Raw genomic sequence first — 19,986 nt, 5'->3', positions numbered from 1 at the left:
GCAGAGCAGTGGTTCTGAAACTGATCAGCCTGCATTATTCAATGTTGCAAATCTTCAGTAAATTCCCCCTGGGAACCAACACCCCCTGAAACAGAGCCCAGGGATTTGCAATTACTGTTTTGGAGTCACCAGTGCTGAACCCACAAGAAAGGCACTTGCCCTCCCATCCAGCTCTTCCCCTGACCACACCACAGACTGTCTTTTTCCATTGTCACCGTCCTGTCTCCTGCCTCAGCCCCTTAGTTGAATAAAGTGTCACAATTCATACAAAGGAAAACATGTCCAGAGGGTCTGACTTGCACAGAACAAGGTTCCACAGCTTAGGACACTGAACACAAAACATCCCTCCCAGCAAAGTGTGATAGGTATGCTTTAGGGCTGCAATGAGAATTCAACAAGAAGCTGTGTTAGAGCATCTAGCACAATACTTTCTCTCCCATACACGATCGCAAGACGGGAGACAGTCATGGTGAAAGAGGGGTGACATCCAGAGTGTGGGGCATTGCAGTCTTTTCATTACTGAATGGCCCGTTACCTGCCACTTTATACTAGATAAAGGAGAGAAAATGAGGAAAGCCAAAACTTGTCACAAGCATGTGATGTGTTCAGGACCCTCCCAGATGCTCTAAGTGCTACCTCACAACTCCTCCATGCACCCGGCAAGTGGGACGGGTGTTACAGTCTCTGCTTTGCAGACAAGCAAAAAACAATCATTTTAGCTTCGGGTGAGGGTATTTTATTAAAGCTTAGCTCCCTTTTCCTTCTCTACCCCTTCTAAGAACATATCCCTGCGATTTGTCAGTTATTCAGTATTGTTTGCTTATCAATACCAGACTGTCTTTTATAGTGATATACTGGCAGATATATTGGAAGGTTTCTGTCTCTAGTTATCCCTGTGTGATTGTTTCCCCCACCTTTCGTTGGCTCAGACACAGGCAGTGACTTGTGTCTTTGGGGAGAGGAAAGGCTGAACAGGAAACTCTCAGCGAGGGCCTTAATTATTCTGGTCACTGATCAAGATGAAAATGACCCCTGCCCCTGGTGGCCACGGGGCATGCACTGTCATAATGAGTGTCAGCCTTGTGCAGAGGGGGAAATTACCCACAGGTGGAAATTACCCAGAGGTGAAAAGGAGAATAGCTCATGCCTTCTTCAAGTTGGAACAAGGTCCAGAGCAAAAAGATACCGAAGGGAGCAAAGTCAAGTGGGATCATCTGAAGTGAACAGACTAACCTATCTCCAGGGCATCTAAATGTCAAGCAAGTAAATGGCTAAATTGAAATTGTAACCAAGGGAAGTTTCCCTCCAAGATCTTCATTACATTGTCTCAAATGGGAGCTCATCAAGCTCTGTGTATTTCTTTCCTCACTTAATGCATCTTAATTCACAGAAAACTCATTCCAGATTCCAGGCGGGGCTGGGTGAGTGGGGAGAGGGTGAGATAAGCAGGAGTAACAGATGTTCCCAGGAAAAAGGGGCCATAGGGCGGCAGGCCCTGGGGATGCTCCCTGACCATCCCACTCAGAGATCTCTGGGATTTATATATTGGTGTTTTTGTCACAACCCTGCCTACATTGCTGAGGGAAATTTAAGCATTTGCTCCAGCTCTGATTTCTTAAGGAGCAATTCCAACTATCTACATATACCATTTCTGGCTATCAGGATGTAAAAAAATGCAGAAATCCTCCCTCTGGACCTGTCTAGGTAACCTCTGATTCCTTTTCTGCTGTGCTTCCTGCAGTCTGCTAGCAGCCTGAGCAGGAGACAACAGGTAGTTTTCCAAAAAGTGCATCCATAATGAAAAAAATCACACAGAGCTGCCTAATTGTAAAACAGATTCCTGTACTAAATGCAGACATACCCTATAATGGTTTTGTAAACAGACAATTTAAAATTAAATAAAAAATAAGTGTATACTTGTTAATTTGTGATTCAAATTAAATGCCAGTGATATTAAAGAAAAAAAGCACAGTGTGACTGTTCACATGTGACTCCCTTAAGTTCTGTGTGCAGTGTCCCGAGGGACAACTTTCAATGCCCTTGGCAATTAACATTCATCACTGCAGCTCTTTCTGCATAAAATAAACAAAAATCCATTGCTACTGTGTGTTTTGTTTTGCTTCTCTCATAGACACTCCTGACCAAGTATTAAAGAAACACACAGTAGAGAGGCATTCAGATCTGAACTGACCTCAGGCTTTGCAGTTCTTATGTGTTTGAAGTTCTGTATTGACAAGACTATAAGATGATTTTGCTAATTTCTCACCTTAGAAATAAAATACGAATTGCCCAGCAAGCCTATAAACCATCCGAACATGCACTAAATACCTCATGCATGACTGAATAAAATGTATGACCAAGTTTATTCATGCATCTCCCGTGAAATCTTCATGTTTATGAGAGATGCAGCTCTGAGATCTGGTCTAATTCTATAAAAGCATCATTGTGCATCTTTCAGAGGCCCCCTGAGTTATTCAGAACAGATATGATTCCAGATCATTCTTGAGGCCACTCAGAATAGCTGCATCTCCCTCTGATATGTAGAGAACAGTGGGGAATCCAGGATGCCCAGAAGGGCAGGAGGCCAGGCGTTCTGCTCCAAGGCCCCCACCACTTCCTAGGGACACACCGTTACTCTTCTTAAGGCAAGAGCTCCTTTTTCTTTTTAATTAAATTCAGTGTAGGATCATGTCAGGAAATGCAAGGGTGAGATGCTTAGAAATAAAACCATGAGTACTAAACTATCCATCCATACTTGACTGCTCAGTTAGCCAGAAGCCTTTGGAAAAAAAGTCCATTGATGGTAAAACTTACATTTTCTTTAGTGATGTTATGTAGCTGACTTCATTACAATTTGTAAGCACACTGTGGAAGCCTTGGATAAAAAGAGATATGTACAGACGAGCTGCTATACAAAATAGAGTAGTAAAATGAGAATGCAAAAAGGATGAGGTCTAAGCATCACAAAATTTAAATACTACTGACAAAGGTGCATTTTTTTGGGGTGTAGGCATTCATCCCCAGCAAAGTATGGCATTATTTTGTGTCGGAGAAAAGCCTGCTCCACTGGATTTCCTTGGAGGAAACGTGGCAACAAGGGAAGAGGCTACTGCAAGGATCACAGGACAGAGAGAACAGGGAACCCCTGAAATACCATCTTCCAGTCAGCCCCTAGTCCAGAAGCTCCTCATTAATGTTCAGAGCAAAGGTGGGAGTAGCTGACCACAGGGTCCCCTGAGATATTCCATTAGCCTTTGTCACTGGCTGTGGTCTTCCTGGACCAGTCTCTGTGCCACAAGTTAAACCAGAAGTTCAAGACTCCTGTGTGCTTTGATTTAACATAGGATCCATGTATCATCAGTGATCCCAGATGCCTCCTGAAAGGTTGCTAATTGAATCTCACCCCTTTGGCAGGATTGAAGGTCACCTCACTTGGTACGTCTTTCATCAGTGACTCCAAACAAAAAAAAAGGGAATATCCCTACAAGAGGTAATGCAATTGCATTGGATGAGTAAAGCAATATGTGATGGGACAAAATATATCTCCATAGGGATGCCAATAATATTTGTTAAAAGTGGAGTAAACAAAGACATCATGGTGTACGTCAAGGATACATACTGTTAAATAAATAACTTTCATGAACATTTCTGTATATTATACATGATATAAAAGTGAATTACTTTGGAAAAGAACAGAGTAGAATTTGCTAGACAACTATTTTTGAATTTGGATAGTGCTTAGAAGGGCTTCCACATACCTTTTGGGAAGTTGCCACGTACATCATAGGCAGTACTTACTCTTGGAAAAATACTATGGCAAAATTGTGGCCACCATAAGATACTTACTGGGCAGATTATAAACACAGACATAATTTTGCAAGGATAAACTGTTGTGTTTTTCATTCCTCTCCGGTAAATCCTGTTAGCCAGTGATCATTATCCCATGAAGCCCTAGAGAAGCCAGGGAGGGTAAAGACCAACTAAGAAAATAGGAAACAGGGCGTGTGATGTCTCCCTCTTTGGCAGGAAGAAGAGATGGGAACCCAGACGATCGTGGGAAAGAGAGGAAATGGAGGAAGGGTAAAAGGTGGTGGGAGGGTGATTCAGACACCTTGCTCAGGAACGAAGTCCCAGGGGGATCAGAAAAGTGAGAGGAATAAGCAAGCTGTGGAAAGGCTTTGTCTTGGCTTCCATTTGGAATTTTGGGAGATCACCTTGTAGGGGGCTGTGCAGTCATCACTAATGGTTGCCAACTATTTCCCTTCTTCTACCTTCCAGGCACTTGGAGGATTGCGATTTCCACGCCCCCTGGTGGTTGGGTGGGGCTATGTGACCAGCTCTGGCCAACAAGCTCTGAGTGGAAGTGATAGGTTACTTCTGGACTAAACTGCCAGGACAAAACCATTTGACGAACTTTTTCCCCTTGGCATGGTGAACCAGGCTGCTCACAGGCCATCAAAAGGGGGCACAGAAGTGAGATGAGAGTCTGACTGGATCTGAACAGAAGGTCAACTTGGCAAAGGCAAATTAAACCTGTAACCAAGGCTGCTCAGGCTGGAAACCAAATGAGACTCATGGTCAGGCTTCAGGGAGGCAAGAAGTGACATCGCAAAGATCCCGGAAGGAACAATGACCTGTTCCCTGGGAACACGGTCTTACCAAGAGGTAAATCCGCCACAGGCTTCAGGAGCAGGTGCCAAGTAACCCTCAGCGTTAAAAGCAGACAAACTCCCTTCAGCAGATAGCAAGGAGCTGAGCCCCAACGTGAGAAGCCCCACCATCCAGCTCCATGAGGGCACCAGCCCTTCTGTAAACCCAAACACTGTCTTGGAAAGAAGCAGGAACAAAGAAATCTGAGCATCCAGGATCACAGATGGGGAGAGAGTCATACCCTAGCCTCCTGGAAGTCCCTCCATCTCTCCAAGCCTCAGTTTCTCCACCTTCATGGGGAATTGAGACTCCAACAAGTCAGCCAGCGGGAAGGGCTTTGTCGATGGCCACTCGCTCCACATATATGAGCAGCAGGGATGGTGGCTTCTCTTTTGCAGAAGGATGGCCTGTCCTTTATTCCTGACACACCATTGGAGTTCAGGGGGCCGCCGATGACGCCTCCACCATCCTATGAGGATGTGACTCAAGGCAACGTGCAGGACAAACAAGAGCAGAGGTGAAGAGGCCCGGGGCTCCCCGCGCCATCAGAATTCACCCCGTGGGCCTCTCTCCCTGGCAGATATGGACTGATTCCGAGGGGTGGTTACCAAAAAAGGGCAAATGGTGCCATTGCTAGGAATGTCTGCCCCGTGCTGGTGGCCAAGGCATGGGGCCAGCCCAGCCCCTCAGGCCCAGGAGGGATCTCCAGGCCCCCATGCCCCATAACACCTCAGCTGGACCGAGCACAGCTGGATCCTGCCTTCCCACCCAGCCAGCCCTGGGAGCAGACCCCTGGGCCGGAAGCCCCCTGCACCCCTTCCACCCTCCCTGTCCACTTCCCCCAGTCAGTAGGGCACACAGGGGGCCTGTCCATGTGGGGCCGTGAGCGGAGCCAGAGAATTTCCCTCAGAGCCCAGGAAGGCACCACCTTCCCTTGACCCAACCTACCCAGAGGCCTCTGGGAGAACTTGTGCATCTGAATCCCTGGATTTGGGGTGAGGGCAGCAGGGGTGTTGAGTCAGGCAGAAACTCTGACCAGCTCTTCCCTCCAAACCGTCTGAGTGTCTCCCTGCCTGCCCCAGCAGGCCTCAGTGTCCCCATCTGTACAGCGAGGGGGAGAGTAAATGAAGTGATCCAGGTGGAAAGCTCTGACATCAGAGTCAAGTTCAGGATCCCAGCTGTGACATCCAAGGTTGCCAGTGAAGCTTCAGCCTCGGAATTCCACACCTACTTGGGCTGAATGAATATGGGAGAGAGAGAGACCCACCTTCCTCATTTCCTGAATTTCAGTCATCCGAGGACAGTCTTCATGAGTTTTGTTTATTTGCAGACTGTACTATATTTCCTTTATGTTTCCTTAAATTGACTTTTTTCTCAAATACGATTACGTTAGAGGGGTACTTTGTATCAGCAACAAACAGGAAGTCAGTATCTTTCCATAAAAAGAAGCCAACCACAAAAATCAGGTAAACATGGTAAAAATAAACCAAAAGCAACTTGCCTCCCCCCAAAAAAAAAAAAAAAAAAAGAAATCTGAGCATCCCTGGACGATGCTCACCCATTCAAAAGAGTCCACTGAATTCAAAAGAGACTGAGGATTGCCTTATTCTGGGGGTAGTGCTATAATTTGGGCTACTTGGTAGAGAGAAATGACAACATTGCCTCCCTGAAGGTTGTTGACAACGCTGAAAAACACGTTTGGTTTGTTCTGGTTTGTCTCATCTAGCATCTTCGGTTCTATGGAGGTAACCTGGAGACTCCAGACCTTGAAAAGGACCATGGGAAAACCTGAGCAGATGAGTTCTGTGTGACAACTGTACGGCAGGGTCTGCACGAACCCTGGGATTTGGGGGCTTCTCCTCTCACATGCTACCATCATGCCGTGATTTAATAAAGTTGCATCGTCACCAAGACAGTGCTCTGTGCTGTAGTACATGGGTGTATTTTACATGGATGCTATTACATTTGGCCTGTCCACTGCACTCAATACCCACAGTTGCATCTGCAGGATCATTTGTTAAGAAAAATCAGAAAAAGAATGTGTCTTGGCCCTAATAGGTCTAAAAACTTTTAGGAAGCACAGATAAACAGAATGAAAAATCTGACATCCAGAGGCAAAAATTCCCCAGTACATTCATATGCCTTTATAAAAATCTGGTTTGCAAGCCCTTTTATTGCCATCTGAACTGCTCAGACTAGTATTTGGGAATACTGACCAGTTCTACCAGGCACCTAGCCTGTGAATAAAAGATAGAAATACTGCAGAACTACGATTTTATGAAAAAATATGAGGGACAAGTTTATTATTATAAGATTTGCATCAAACATTTTTGATGTATTCAGTAATATTCTGATTTATATCAGGAGTTGATATACGTCTAGATATTTTAAATTATTATTCACTCTTTCCATTTTCTAACATTTCTTTGTAAAAAACAGTGAATTTTACATCACAGCTTATTTGGGATATTGCAGAGTCCAAATAATCAGACGTTCCAGGTTATAAGAAAATATTTAGTGTCTGATGCCCAGGCCTAAGCATTTTCTGCTAATCGAATCATGTGTATTTATTTCCTGCTAAAACCTGGAGTATTAACTTGTACTAGTAAATGTACTTCCTAAAGTGAGAAATAAATATCTTAACGCTGAGAATTGTTGCTAATATGCTCAGCCATCAATTGTATTGGGAGCATTAGACAAAATCTTTCCTGGCTCCACCAACACATAAGTCTGTTGTGAGGAAATATGATCAATGTCTCGGTACGGGAAAGGTGAAGAATTACAAAGAGAAAAGAAAACATCCAGTCAGTTCAGCTTGTCTCCATCTACTTTCTGTTTGCAATACACAATATAGTAATCTGATATGCCATTTTTGATCAAGTTAAATTTAAAGCAGTCTCATTTGCGCTGTCAGTGATGAGTGGCTTGCCGCATTAGAGGGCGTGATTTTCAGCATCTGGGCCATGAATGGAGTTGTCCCTCTTTCTGGGGATGATTGTTTATGCAAGCACTTTGGGGGAACAAAAAAGGAGAACAAAATGTGTGTACACTTCCTCCTAATCAATCTCAATCAGCTCTGGCCAGACCACTCATCTCATCACCATGCCTGCGGTGACTAAAGAGGACACGTCACGTGGCTAAAAAGAACATGTTATCCGGAGTTGGAAAGCAGCATCTGAAATGCTAAAGCCAGTTTCATGAAGGGTCACCTACAGTAACAATAATTGTAAAAACAAAAGGTTATTTTCACATGCAAGATCTAGAATGAAAGTCCAGCGTGGTTTACTCTAAGGTAGTTTTTTTACTTTTGGTTTTGGTTTTTTAACTTTTGTTTTGAATAAACTTGGATAAACTGCATAAAGTTCCTTTAGGAGATTTTTGAGAAGAAAAAAATGAAGTCAATATTATAGCATGTTCTTATTTAGAATACACAGATTTCAGCAATCTTGATTTTATATGAGAAATATTAGGTCACTTGTAATTCTAGGAAATATCAATTTAATATTGATGGAAACAAATTCAGCTAATATGAATAGTCAAACCCAATTTGACTGTAAAGATGTAAAGCTTCAAGAACTTTACATTTTTATCTAATGGCATCAATTTTCTTGAATAGGTATATGAATACATGTACGTGTCTGTGGTTTACCCCTTAAAAAAAATCCATCAGTTCTGAAAAATTATACATTCAGGCATTTCCAGTCATTTGTGTTTCTCTGTATAAAAAGGTAAGGTGTATGACCTCAGAGGGGATACTTTGTTAAATGTATTATCTGGAACCCAATCCCAGACTTCAAAATGGGAATGCTACAGGAACCAGACTAGAAATTTCAAAAGTAAACACCAGGAGCACTTAGTCCAATGTTGAGTGATGATACTAGCCCATTACTATCTCTACAATAACCAACACTTCCATTAGGGAGCTCACAGAAAACACTGGCAAACAGGTGGTAACATGCTCAGGAATCATGGTTTTCAAAGATGCAAGGTCTGCATCTCTCTGCTTTGGCCCACCTGTCCCTAGAAACGCCTGGATCCCTCCTAACTTCTCTGCTCATTCCTCTTAATATCCTTCATAGACTTCTTTCTTCTATTTATTGCAAAGTCTTTTCTAAGAAATATTTTACTACTTTTCATAAATTAATAGAAAACAAAATAAATACATAAACTGCATAAGTAAAAAATATGTAAAAGAGAAAACATGAAATGTGCAATAAGTTCTAGTCAATTAATTAACATTTGTTATGTGTTGAATCAGTGAAGTACTTTAAAATCATAAAATGCCTTAAAGTTTGAATTATTTGGCTTTGGGGGGTTATACAGTGGGTCAAATTTATATATATGCACACACATACAATCAAAAATTATGTATAGACTATTCTCTTACTACCTTTATGTATCAGGTAGATGAATTGATCAGCTGCTGTGTATAAAGTTCTTGGTGGAAGCTGTGATATTTGAGACATTTCTAATTCTTAATGAACATTCTAGAAGCGCAATGACTTATGGGCAAAATAAGAAACTAGGGGTGTAAGACAGACCACCTTCTTTAAAACTTCCAAATACCACAACACAGACCAAGGAAATTTTAACCATACAATCAGGGAGTCTAACATGATTTTCCTCACTAGATCATACACAAAATATTCCAAAAAGCTAAAACTACTATAGATGAAGAATCATCGCCCTCATATTCATCCACATTTCATACTATCCCATTTTACATCATAATAATCTAAACTAAAGTGAACTAATATGTTCTCCAGCATTTACCAAGGCAAAGGAAATGTCAATAAAGACTCTGGGATGCTGGCTTTTAACAGAAAACACATATAGATAATCCTTCAGAAGGAATATTGATAAATTGTGCTGTCTAAAGCATGCTTTAGAAATGGGTCTGAAATCAGGTGGTAATATCTAGGGATATTTAGTGAAATGTACACTATATGCAATCAGAGTAGCAACAACCATGAAAAAAAAACCCTCATCAGTTGATTGCCACTCTTAAAATAATTAATTTAAATTTGCAAAGAGAGTAGTTTAAATATAAAAGAGAAGCTTTGTACTTACCATTTTATAATGATGGCTTATAATATTCTGAGTTATCAGTTTTTTAATTAAATATAATGGAAATAAGTTCATCTTAAGCTTCAGGATTTTCTCTTCTAATGTTTATAAACTTCCCAGTGCCACCATATTGATAGCACTGGAGGCCTGAATCATAAAGATACTCTACACATGCAAATTAGAAACACAACACACAAGCCCCTCGGGCCTCTTTCAACTAATTAAATATGGCTTATTTAGTTTTTACAATTTTAGGGAAACCACTGGAAAGTGTAGATGGTAAGCTGATATTAGAATAACCACCAGACCAAGAATGGGTAATTTGATAACTGATCTCATTGAAATCTGGTTTCAATGAGAATATATTTTTACTGGGGTGCTAAAAATGATTATGAATGATGCTTTGAGGAGTAAATATCTGGCCACAAAATGCTTTTTCCTGGGAAAAGACCATGAAGGTGGACAATTAATGGACATGCCTTCCCATCCTGAGCTCATTGAATTTCTTCACCTGTGTTCTTACTCTTCCCTGCCAATCTATTTGATCACTTACTAGGTTCCCAAATTTGATCCTTAAGGACACAGTAAAGTTCAAGCTAGACTTTAACTCTGATCTTACAAATGTCAAAGAAAGGGAGGAGAACACTCAATTCCTTAATAGTATCTCCAGAATTTACAGCAGTGCGTTTACATGGGACACAGTTAATTTTAACTTTTACTTTCTGAATTCATCTTTCATTTAAAAAATCTATCCCTTAAAACAGTAGCAAAACAAAAGCAGAAATAGAGACACAGACGTAGAGAACAAATGTATGGATACCAAGGGGGAAAGGGGTGGGGTGGGAGGAATTAGGAGACTGGGATTGACATATATATTATTGATACTATGTATAAAATAGACAACTGATAGGAACATCCTGTATAGCACAGGGAGCTCTACCTAATGCACTGTGGTGACCTAAGTGGGAGGGAAGTCCAAAAGGGAGGGGATATCTGTATGGGTATGGCTGATTCATTTTGTTGTGCAGTGGAGGCTAACACAACATTGTCAAGCAACCATACTCCAATAAAAGTTAATCAAAAAAAATAGCAAAGCATTTGAATTTGAAGTGTATGTATTCACTTATTTAATCCACTGAATTAGTATTTGTGCAATAGAAGAGGTAATTCACTCGACAACATTCAAGTAGCAAAAATGGACCTTTCCAAAAAGTAAGTCATTAACTCCCTTCCCACTAATAGGAAGGGAATCTTTATTTTCAGTAGCAGCCTTCACCCGGTCTCCTCCCAGGCCAAGTCCTGGGAATGGAGTCATTTTCCCATGACATCCTTTGGCAGCTTCACATCTTACAAACATCAGGCTTCCCCAGTGGCTGCAGCACTGGCTCCTTCTTGTGTTGTTGTAGTTATTCATGACCAGAGCACTTGACTAGTCACCCTTCTGTCGCCGGTCCTAAAACTAAAAAGGGATGATAACCCTGGAAAAAATCTAGACTCCAATAATTCCCTTCTCATAAATCTTATTGATGATCATTTGCTGGCCATCAATAGGGAAGGAAGATATCAAAACAAACCAAAAAATGGATCATAAGCAAGAAGAAAGCTAGCAGAGGAATACTAGCAGATATGATGAACCTGCTGCTTTCTTCAGTTTCATTAAACTCAATATAATTAAGTTTCGACCTATAAGAAGGAATATGAACTAAAAATGAAAATAATTCTCTCTGGGAAAGAATCAGCGTGGATTGACAAGAAGACAGCTGCAGACTCACCGTCTCTGCGATTAAGGCTTGCAAAGCCAGGGCCGTGGCTGCTGGACCGCTCTGAGGAGCTGCTGAAGGAAGCCCGGGGCAGGGCAGACGCCAGAGGAGCTTCACAGCTATCTGGGGGGAAACACCACGTGCGGGTTAGTACACTGATTAAAGCTTTCCTGTCCTCTCTTCCTCTCTTCTTCCTTCCCTTTTACTTTCCTTTCCTTCCTATTTCCCTGCCACCCTCCCTTCTCTTCTTCCTTAATTTCCTTTCTTTTTAGTTAACAGGCTAGGAAAATGCTAGAGCCTGTTGCAAACATCAGTCTTGATCAGAGGTGTGTTAGTAAACGTTGAACAACAGGCTCTTAAGGAAAATTAAAAACCCTGATTGGTAGCATTTGCCACTTTCCATGGTGTAAATACTCGTACCATGGCCAATTCAAAGCTAGCAGCGTGATGTCACTGACCAGGAAGTTGGAAAAATAATCATTATATAGTATTTTCACCATGCAGACACAAGGTATGTAAATAACCTCAAGAGCACTGATAACAGCAAGATGACATAAAATAAAGTAGCAAGTGGTGCGTTTTCAGAATGTATTACTTTTGTTTTAATATGATTTAATTATGTTTATATAATTTAATTTTTAATAATGATTGTATTTTCATGCAAAATTCATGAAAAGTTAATGATTGGCTCTTGCTAGCTGCTAAAAATTGGTTCCAGCACGTCACTCCTAAATGGGAAAATATTAAAAGTATTTCCTGGAAAATCAGAAAGAACACTTTCACAGACACCACTGTTTCTATTGAACATTGCACTGAAAGTCCTATCAGTACGTAAGAGAAAATTTAAAAATTAAAAGCACAAAATTGGATAAAAAAGAGCAACCGTTATCGTTTCCAGATGATATGATATGGAGGTAGAAATTCTGAAAGTCACTGGCTAGCTTAACAATTCATTATACAAAAGCTGATAGTATTTCTAAACTTATCCATAGTTAGAAATTAAATTAAATAGAATAGCAAATACTAACAAAACATATAAAGTATCTAAGAATGAATCTTACAGAATTTGCAGGACATTTATGGAGATTATTATAAAAATTGTATTGAAAGACATTAAAGAAAAACTACATAAATTCAGACTACAATGATTGCAAATAGGAAGACTACTTTTAAGGTACTGGTTTTCCCTAGCTTGATCTGAAGTTCCCTAGCTTGAACTTCATTAGAAGTTCAATCAAAGCTCAGGAGGGTTTTTCACGGAACTTGAAGCAGTGAACCACACAGCTCAGGGGTTCTTAACATGTGGTACAAACATGATATAGGGGGTCTGTTGAGATGAATAGAAAAAAATTACATCTTTATTTTCACTAACCTCTAGCTAAAATTTAGCATATTCTTCAGTCACAAATGTAGACAAACCAGACTATATTCACCAGTGCCCGTGCATATGTTACCAACAGAAGTTACAGATATTTTAATAGCAATCGTTGTCACAGACATCTAGAAATATTGTTTATGGTCCCCTTTACTTCAAAATAACAGTATTTTTTTTTTAAATGTTTTCAATTAAGTCTTTTTATTCTTTTTTTTTTTTTTTTTAATTTTATAGCTACTTTATTTATTTATTTTTGGCAGTGTTGGGTCTTCGGTTCGTGCGAGGGCTTTCTCTGGTTACGGCAAGTGGGGGCCACTCTTCATCGCGGTGCGGGGACCGCTCTTCATCGCGGTGCGCGGGCCTCTCACTATCGCGGCCCCTCCCGTTGCGGGGCACAGGCTCCAGACGCGCAGGCTCAGCAGCTGTGGCTCACGGGCCCAGCTGCTCCGTGGCATGTGGGATCTTCCCAGACCAGGGCTCGAACCCGTGTCCCCTGCATTAGCAGGCAGATTCTCAACCACTGCGCCACCAGGGAAGCCCAACAGTATTTATTAAAGTCACCACTAGATCTTGTTTTTGAATGCGCTAATAACTAAGAAGACACTATGTTACAATTTCTAGTACATTGATATCAGCATTTCAATATAACTATTTACTTTGTAACCCTATGTATACATTTTATGCATTTACAAGCATTGCTGTGAGAAGGGGTCAGGCTTCAGCAAAGTGCCCGAAGGGTCCTTGGCACAAGGAAGAGCAAAGAAGCTCCCGTTGTGAGTGTGTGCACTGCAAGTACAAAGCTGTTGAGACATTACTGGGGCATTATTAGCCATTCAGAAAATTCCAGAAGATTGGGATTATCCACAATCCACAGTCAGCTGTGCTAACTCGAATGTTAACGTGACAATTTCTCAGGGGACAATTTCTCTGCCTGTTGAGCAGACCAGGCCTGCATCATTCCCCCTTTAGGTAAAGGGGTCCCAGGGATCTAAGTAACCTGCTCAAAGTCACAGAGCTGGTTGAGGGTAAGTGAAGATTATCTCCATCAACTGTTTAGCTTGGGAAGCCTGCTCCTTTCCCAGCCTCCCCCACCCCCCACAGCACGGCTTCCTTTCTGAGTCTCCCCCCAGACGCTCCCCACTCAGTCCCCTCTGCTCACATCTTTCTCATCTCACCGTATTAGGGTCTCTCCTTTCTGGGTTGGAAACAGTGAGGACCAAGTGTAGATTCTGGAGCCAGACAGGGTGTGGGCATGACATTTACCAAGCTGCCTACTCTTGGGAAGTCACTGGCCCTCCCTAAGCCTCAGTTACCTCATCTGTACAATGCGGATGTCACACAACTGAATCACACAACTGGACAAAGGGGAATCACACAATTCATAGGATTTCTATGAGGATTAATAGTGTTTGCTTTTATTATTTTCAGTATGGTAAGACAAGTCATCACATAAGCTTCTTCAAAATATTCTATAAGGACGTTTTCCCTATAGAGAGATATAGAAGGCAGCATTCAACATTCCAAGCCATATTCTCATTTTTTTATTCTTTCCTCAAAAGAAGGCATATGGAAAAGAAAAAAAAAAAAAAAAAAAAGAAGGCATATGAATCTTAGTCTTTAAAAAAAAAAAAAGAGTAAGATGTACTCGCTCTTATGAAGTCATCTTTGCCTTTGAGAAACAATTTTAAAAGTGATCATTTTCTTTACAACCCTAATTGGTTGTTCCAATTCACTTCCACACAGTCAAATTTGAGAATGCACGTGATCAAAAAACGTGACCATGTCCAATAAGGTACTTGGAAAAGAGCAGCTCTGTGTTTGAACAGTGTTTTCTGTACATTCACTGTGTTTTTAACTAAATTACATTCAAGTAAGGTGAAGTCTCAGATGCCACCCAAAAATCTCCTTAACCATTGTTTTCAATCTGAAATGTCTATATTTTATACTATGATTCCTGGAGCCAAAATTGTTAAGACACAATTTAATTTTCTTTTTCTGGAATCATTAAAAAATATTTGATTTCCACTGAATATTATTCTTATCAATAGTCTGATACATACTATTTCTATCCAAAAAAAAAAAAAAAAAGATGAATCCTGAAATGCTTCAAAGCTACAACAATTATTCATAAATAATTGTTTTTAACAAACGAGATGGCAAAACAACTGAAAAGTACAACTATTTACCACTTAGGGGGAAAATGAGGTGAGTACAAGTAATAATCTTGTAAGAATTAACAAATGAAAATAGACAGATAATATTACAGTTAAATAGGCTAAAGCAAGTTTATTTCTCTTCATAATAACACTCATATTAATAAGAAATTATTCTATGAAATAATCTCAGTTTTGAAATACACTTATTCCTTCAAAAGTTCAAATGTACTCAGAAGCTCAAATGTTCTCAGAAGCTCAAATGTTCTCAGAAAAGCTTAGGAACTCTAAAGGGAAACTGATGATCCATTGTAATGTGTCTTATAGAAAATACAAACACACCGTAATTGTTCATGATTTATGTATGATTCAGATCAGAGTGCTCGGAACATCCTTGTGTGCATGCTTCTATAATAAGTTCTTATGTATTAAATGAGCAAACATTGTCTCAGTAGTTGTACCTATTGTAACATCATTTTAATCAATAGCCTATTGTTTGTCCTGCCAACAGAACAGCTTTATACTGAAATTATTAAACAATAATTCAGCTTCTGTTTTTAAAAATTATATATATATTCTTTTCTCCAGGTAAAATCTTAGAAATTTGGAACTTCCCATAGCTGGGGAAAACATAATTGCCTTAATCCTCTCAATCTAAGTGACACTATCTGAGTGTTTTCCAGACCCTTGACCTCCTCCTAAAACTACTTAAATCTACCCCCTCCATAAGTAAAAAACAGTCCCAGACAAACCTCTGGATTACTACAGCTCCTTGGTGATGCATGCTCTTAGTTTCTTCAGAACTTTCAAATCCAGTTTATACACAACTGTATATAAATGGCATCTTTTCAATATGCATTATGTTCTAAAGTAGACTAAAAATTCCTCAGCAAAGAAAATGTCACTTTACTGAATTCATTGATGAGCTCTAGTAGTTATCTGGTAGCACCTTTAGGATTTTCTATGTCTAATATCATATCATCTGCAAACAGTGACAGTTTTACTTCTTTCTTTTCCAATTTAGATTCCTTTTCTTTTTCTTCTCTGTTTGCCACAGCTAGGACTTCCAAAACTATGTTGAATAAAAGTGGTGAGAGTGGACATCCTTGTCTTGCTCCTGATCTTAGAAGACATGCTTTTAGATTTTCACTGTTGAGTATGATGTTAGCTGTAGGTTAGTTGTATATGGTCTATATTATTTTGAAATATGTTCCCTCTAGGACCCTTTCTGGAGAGCCTTTAATCATAAATAGGTGTTGAATTTTGTCAAAAGCTTTTTCTGCATCTATTGAGATGATCATATGGTTTTTTTTTTTTTTAAACTTTTAAATTTATTTTTTTATTGATTAATTGATTGATTGATTGATTGCTATGTTGGGTCTTCGTTTCTGTGCCAGGGCCTTCTCCAGTCGTGGCAAGCGGGGGCCACTCCTCATCACGGCGCGCGGGCCTCTCACCATCGCGGCCCCTCCTGTTGCGGAGCACAGCTCCAGACGCGCAGGCTCAGTAACTGTGGCCCACGGGCCCAGCCGCTCCGCGGCATGTGGGATCCTCCCAGACCAGGGCTCGAACCCGCGTCCCCTGCACTAGCAGGCAGACTCCCAACCACTGCGCCACCAGGGAAGCCCGATCATATGGTTTTTATTCTTTAACTTGTGGTGGTGTATCACAGCCATTGATTTGCAGATACTGAAAAATCCTTGCATCCCTAGGATAAATCCTACTTGATCACAGTGTATGATCCTTTTAATGTATTGTTGGATTTGGATTGCTAGTATTTTGTTGAGGACAGATGAATGGATAAAGAAGATGTGCTACATATATACAATGGGATATTACTCAGCCATTAAAAAGAATGAAATAATGCCATTTGCAGCAACATGGATGGACCTGGAGATTATCATACTAAGTGAAATAAGTCATACAGAGAAAGACAAATATCTATTAAAAAATTTGAAACAATAATTCAAATAATTATTTTAATAATATAATAATAACCTTCCAAAACAGAAAGCACAAAGTCCAGAGGGCTTCCCTGGTGAATTCTGCCAAACATTTAAGGAAGAAATCATGCCATGTCTCCATAATCCCTTTTAGAAGATAGAAACAGAGGAATACTTTTTAACTTATTCTATGAGGCTAATAGTACCATAATACCAAAACCAATCACAGGTATTACAAGAAAAGAAACCTACAGACCAATATTTCTCACGAACACAGATGCAAAATCCTCAACAATATATCAGCAATCAAATCAAACAATGTATAAGAAGAATTACAGGGAATTCCCTGGCAGTCCAGTGGTTAGGACTCCATGCTTCCACTGCAGGGGGCCCGGGTTCAATCCCTGGTGAGGGAACTAGGATCTCACAAGCCACACGGTGTGGCCAAAAACAAAATAATAAAGTAAAATAAATAAAAATTTTAACAGATTTTTAAAAAATAGAAGAAGAATTACATACTGAAACAAGTGGAATTTGTCCCAGGTATTCAGGGCTGGTTCAACATTCAAAAATCAGTTTATGTAATCCATCACATCCACAAGCTAACAAAGAAAAATCACATGGTGCTATCAATAGATGAAGAAAAGCATCTGACAAAATCCAACACCCATCCATGGTAAAAACTCTTGGTAAACTAGGGATAGAGTTGAACTGTCACAAATTGATAAAGAATATCTACAAAAACTTACAGCTAACACCACACTTAATGGTGAGAAACTTGGAACCTTCCCCACTAAGATCAAGACTAGGCAAAGATTTTCCCTCTCACCACTCCTTTTCCACATCCTACTAGAAGTCTTAGTTAATGCACTTAGACAAGAAAAGGAAATAGAAGGGATACAGATTAGGAAAGAAATCTCTTTGTTATGGATGACAAGATCATCTATGGAAAAACTCCTGGAAATAATAAGTGGTTATAGCAAGGTCACAGGATACAAGGTTAAAATACAAAAGTCAATTGTTTCTCTATATACCAGCAATGATCAAGTGGAATTAGGAATCTGAAACACTATGCTATTTACATTAGCACCTAAAAAATATAAAATACTTAGGTATAAATCTAACAAAATATGCATGAGATCTATATGAGGAAAACTACAAAACTCTGAGGAATTAATCGAGGAAGAACTAAATAAATGGAGAGATACTCCATGTTCATGGACAATACTCAATATTGTCAAGATTTCAGTTTTTCCCAATTTGATCTATAGATTCAAGGCAATCTCAATCAAAATTCAAGCAAGTTATTTTGTGGATATCAACAAACTGATTCTAAAGTTTGTGCGGTGAAGCAAAAGACCCAGAATAGCCAAAACAATATTGAAGAAGAACAGAGTGGTAGGAATGACACTACCTGATTTCAAGACTTACCATAAAGGTACAGTAATTAAGACAGTGTATTGGCAAAAGAACTGACAAATAGATCAGTGAAACAGAACAGAGAGCCCTGAAGTAGACCTACACAAATATAATCAATTGACCTTTGACAAAGTAGCAAAGGCAATACAATAGAGCAAAGATAGTCTTTTCAGTAAGTGGTAATGGAACAAATGGACTTCCATAAGCAAAAACATGAATCTAGACACAGACTTTTTACCCTTCACAAAAATTAATTCAAAATGGTTCACAGATCTAACTGTAAAGCACAAAACTATAAAACTCCTCGAAGATAACATAGGAGAAAATCTAGATGAACTCGTGTTCTGCAAAGACTTTGTAGATACAAAACCACGATCCATGAAGAAAAGAACTGGTAAGATGGACTTTATTAAAATTAAAAATTTCTGCCCTGCAAAAGACAGTCAAGAGAATGAAAACACAAGCCATAGGATGGGAGAAAATATTTGCAAAATACACATCGAACAAATGACTTTTATCCAAAATATGCAAAGAACTCAAACTTACCAATAAGAAAACAAACAACTCCAATTAAAAAATGGTCCTAAGCTGACTTTAACAGACACTTCACCGAAGAAGATATACAGATGAGAAAGAAGCATATGAAAAGATGCTCCACATCATCTGTCTTTAGAGAAATGCACATTAAAACAACAATGAGATACCACTACACTCCTATGAAAATGGTCAAAATCTGGAACACTAATGACACCAAATGCTGGCAAGGATGTAGAGCAACAGGAACTCTCATTGGTGGTGGGAATGCAAAACGGTGCAGGCTTTTTGGAAGACTCTTTGGCCGGTTCTTACAAAACTAAACATATTCCTACATGCAATCCAAAATCTGTTCCTTGGTATTTACCCAAAGGGGTTGAAAACTTATGTCTACACAAAAACAGGCACAAAAATGTTTATAGCAGCTTTAGTCATTAAACGCCAACACTTGGAAGCAACCAAGACACCTTTAGTAGGGAATGGATAAACAAACTGTGGTACATCCATATAGTGGAACATTAGTAATAAAAAGAAATGATCCATCAAGCCATGAAAAGACCCAGAAGAAACCCAAATGCATATTACTAAGTGAAAGAAGCCACTCTTTAAAGGCTACATACCATACGATTCTAGCTATATGATATTCTGGAAAAAACAGAAGTGTGAAGCCAGTAAAATGATCAGTGGTTGCCAGTGTTTAGATGGGAGAGAGGAATGAATAAGAGGAACACAAGGGATTATAAGAGCAGTGAAACTATTCTGTACAATAATATAATGCTGGATACATGTCATTATACATTTGTCCAAACCCACAGAATGTACAACACCGAGAGTGAAACATCAACTATGGACTTGGGGTGACTATCATGTGTCAGCACAGGTTCACCAATTGTAAACTAAAAAAAGTATCAACACCACTCTGGAGAAGGATGCTGGTAATGGCAGAGGCTAAGCATGTGTGAGGGAAGGGGGTATATGGGAAATCTCTGTACTTTCTGCTCAATTTTACATAAACCTAAAACTGCTCAAAAAATAAAGTTTATTTTTTAAAAAGGGTAGGGGGGCTTTCTCTTTATCAACTACCC

General features: G+C 39.8%; 1 protein-coding gene across 14 annotated transcripts in view; it reads right to left on the bottom strand.

The window, feature by feature from the left end:
* The window catches only part of LOC130706600 (V-type proton ATPase subunit B-like), a 123,508-nt gene that overhangs the window by 48,004 nt on the left and 55,518 nt on the right, over nt 1-19,986 (bottom strand). For 11 of the 14 annotated variants that reach the window (XR_009006798.1, XM_057539266.1, XM_057539265.1 and 8 more), the window contains one exon: nt 11,490-11,600. Coding sequence is in view for 12 of the 14 variants with exons in the window: in XM_057539266.1 (XP_057395249.1) it covers nt 11,490-11,600 (111 nt within the window). In the remaining 2 variants the exon portion in view is untranslated. Of the gene's footprint in view, nt 1-10,812; nt 11,177-11,489; nt 11,601-19,986 lie in introns of those variants that run through there. The other 3 variants (XR_009006799.1, XM_057539268.1, XM_057539269.1) reach the window with 2 other exon arrangements.

Source organism: Balaenoptera acutorostrata (assembly GCF_949987535.1).
Source record: "Balaenoptera acutorostrata chromosome 6 unlocalized genomic scaffold, mBalAcu1.1 SUPER_6_unloc_3, whole genome shotgun sequence".
Classification (NCBI taxonomy): domain Eukaryota; kingdom Metazoa; phylum Chordata; class Mammalia; order Artiodactyla; family Balaenopteridae; genus Balaenoptera; species Balaenoptera acutorostrata.
Note: the sequence above shows the minus strand (reverse complement) of the source record. Positions and strands in the feature narration are given on the sequence as shown.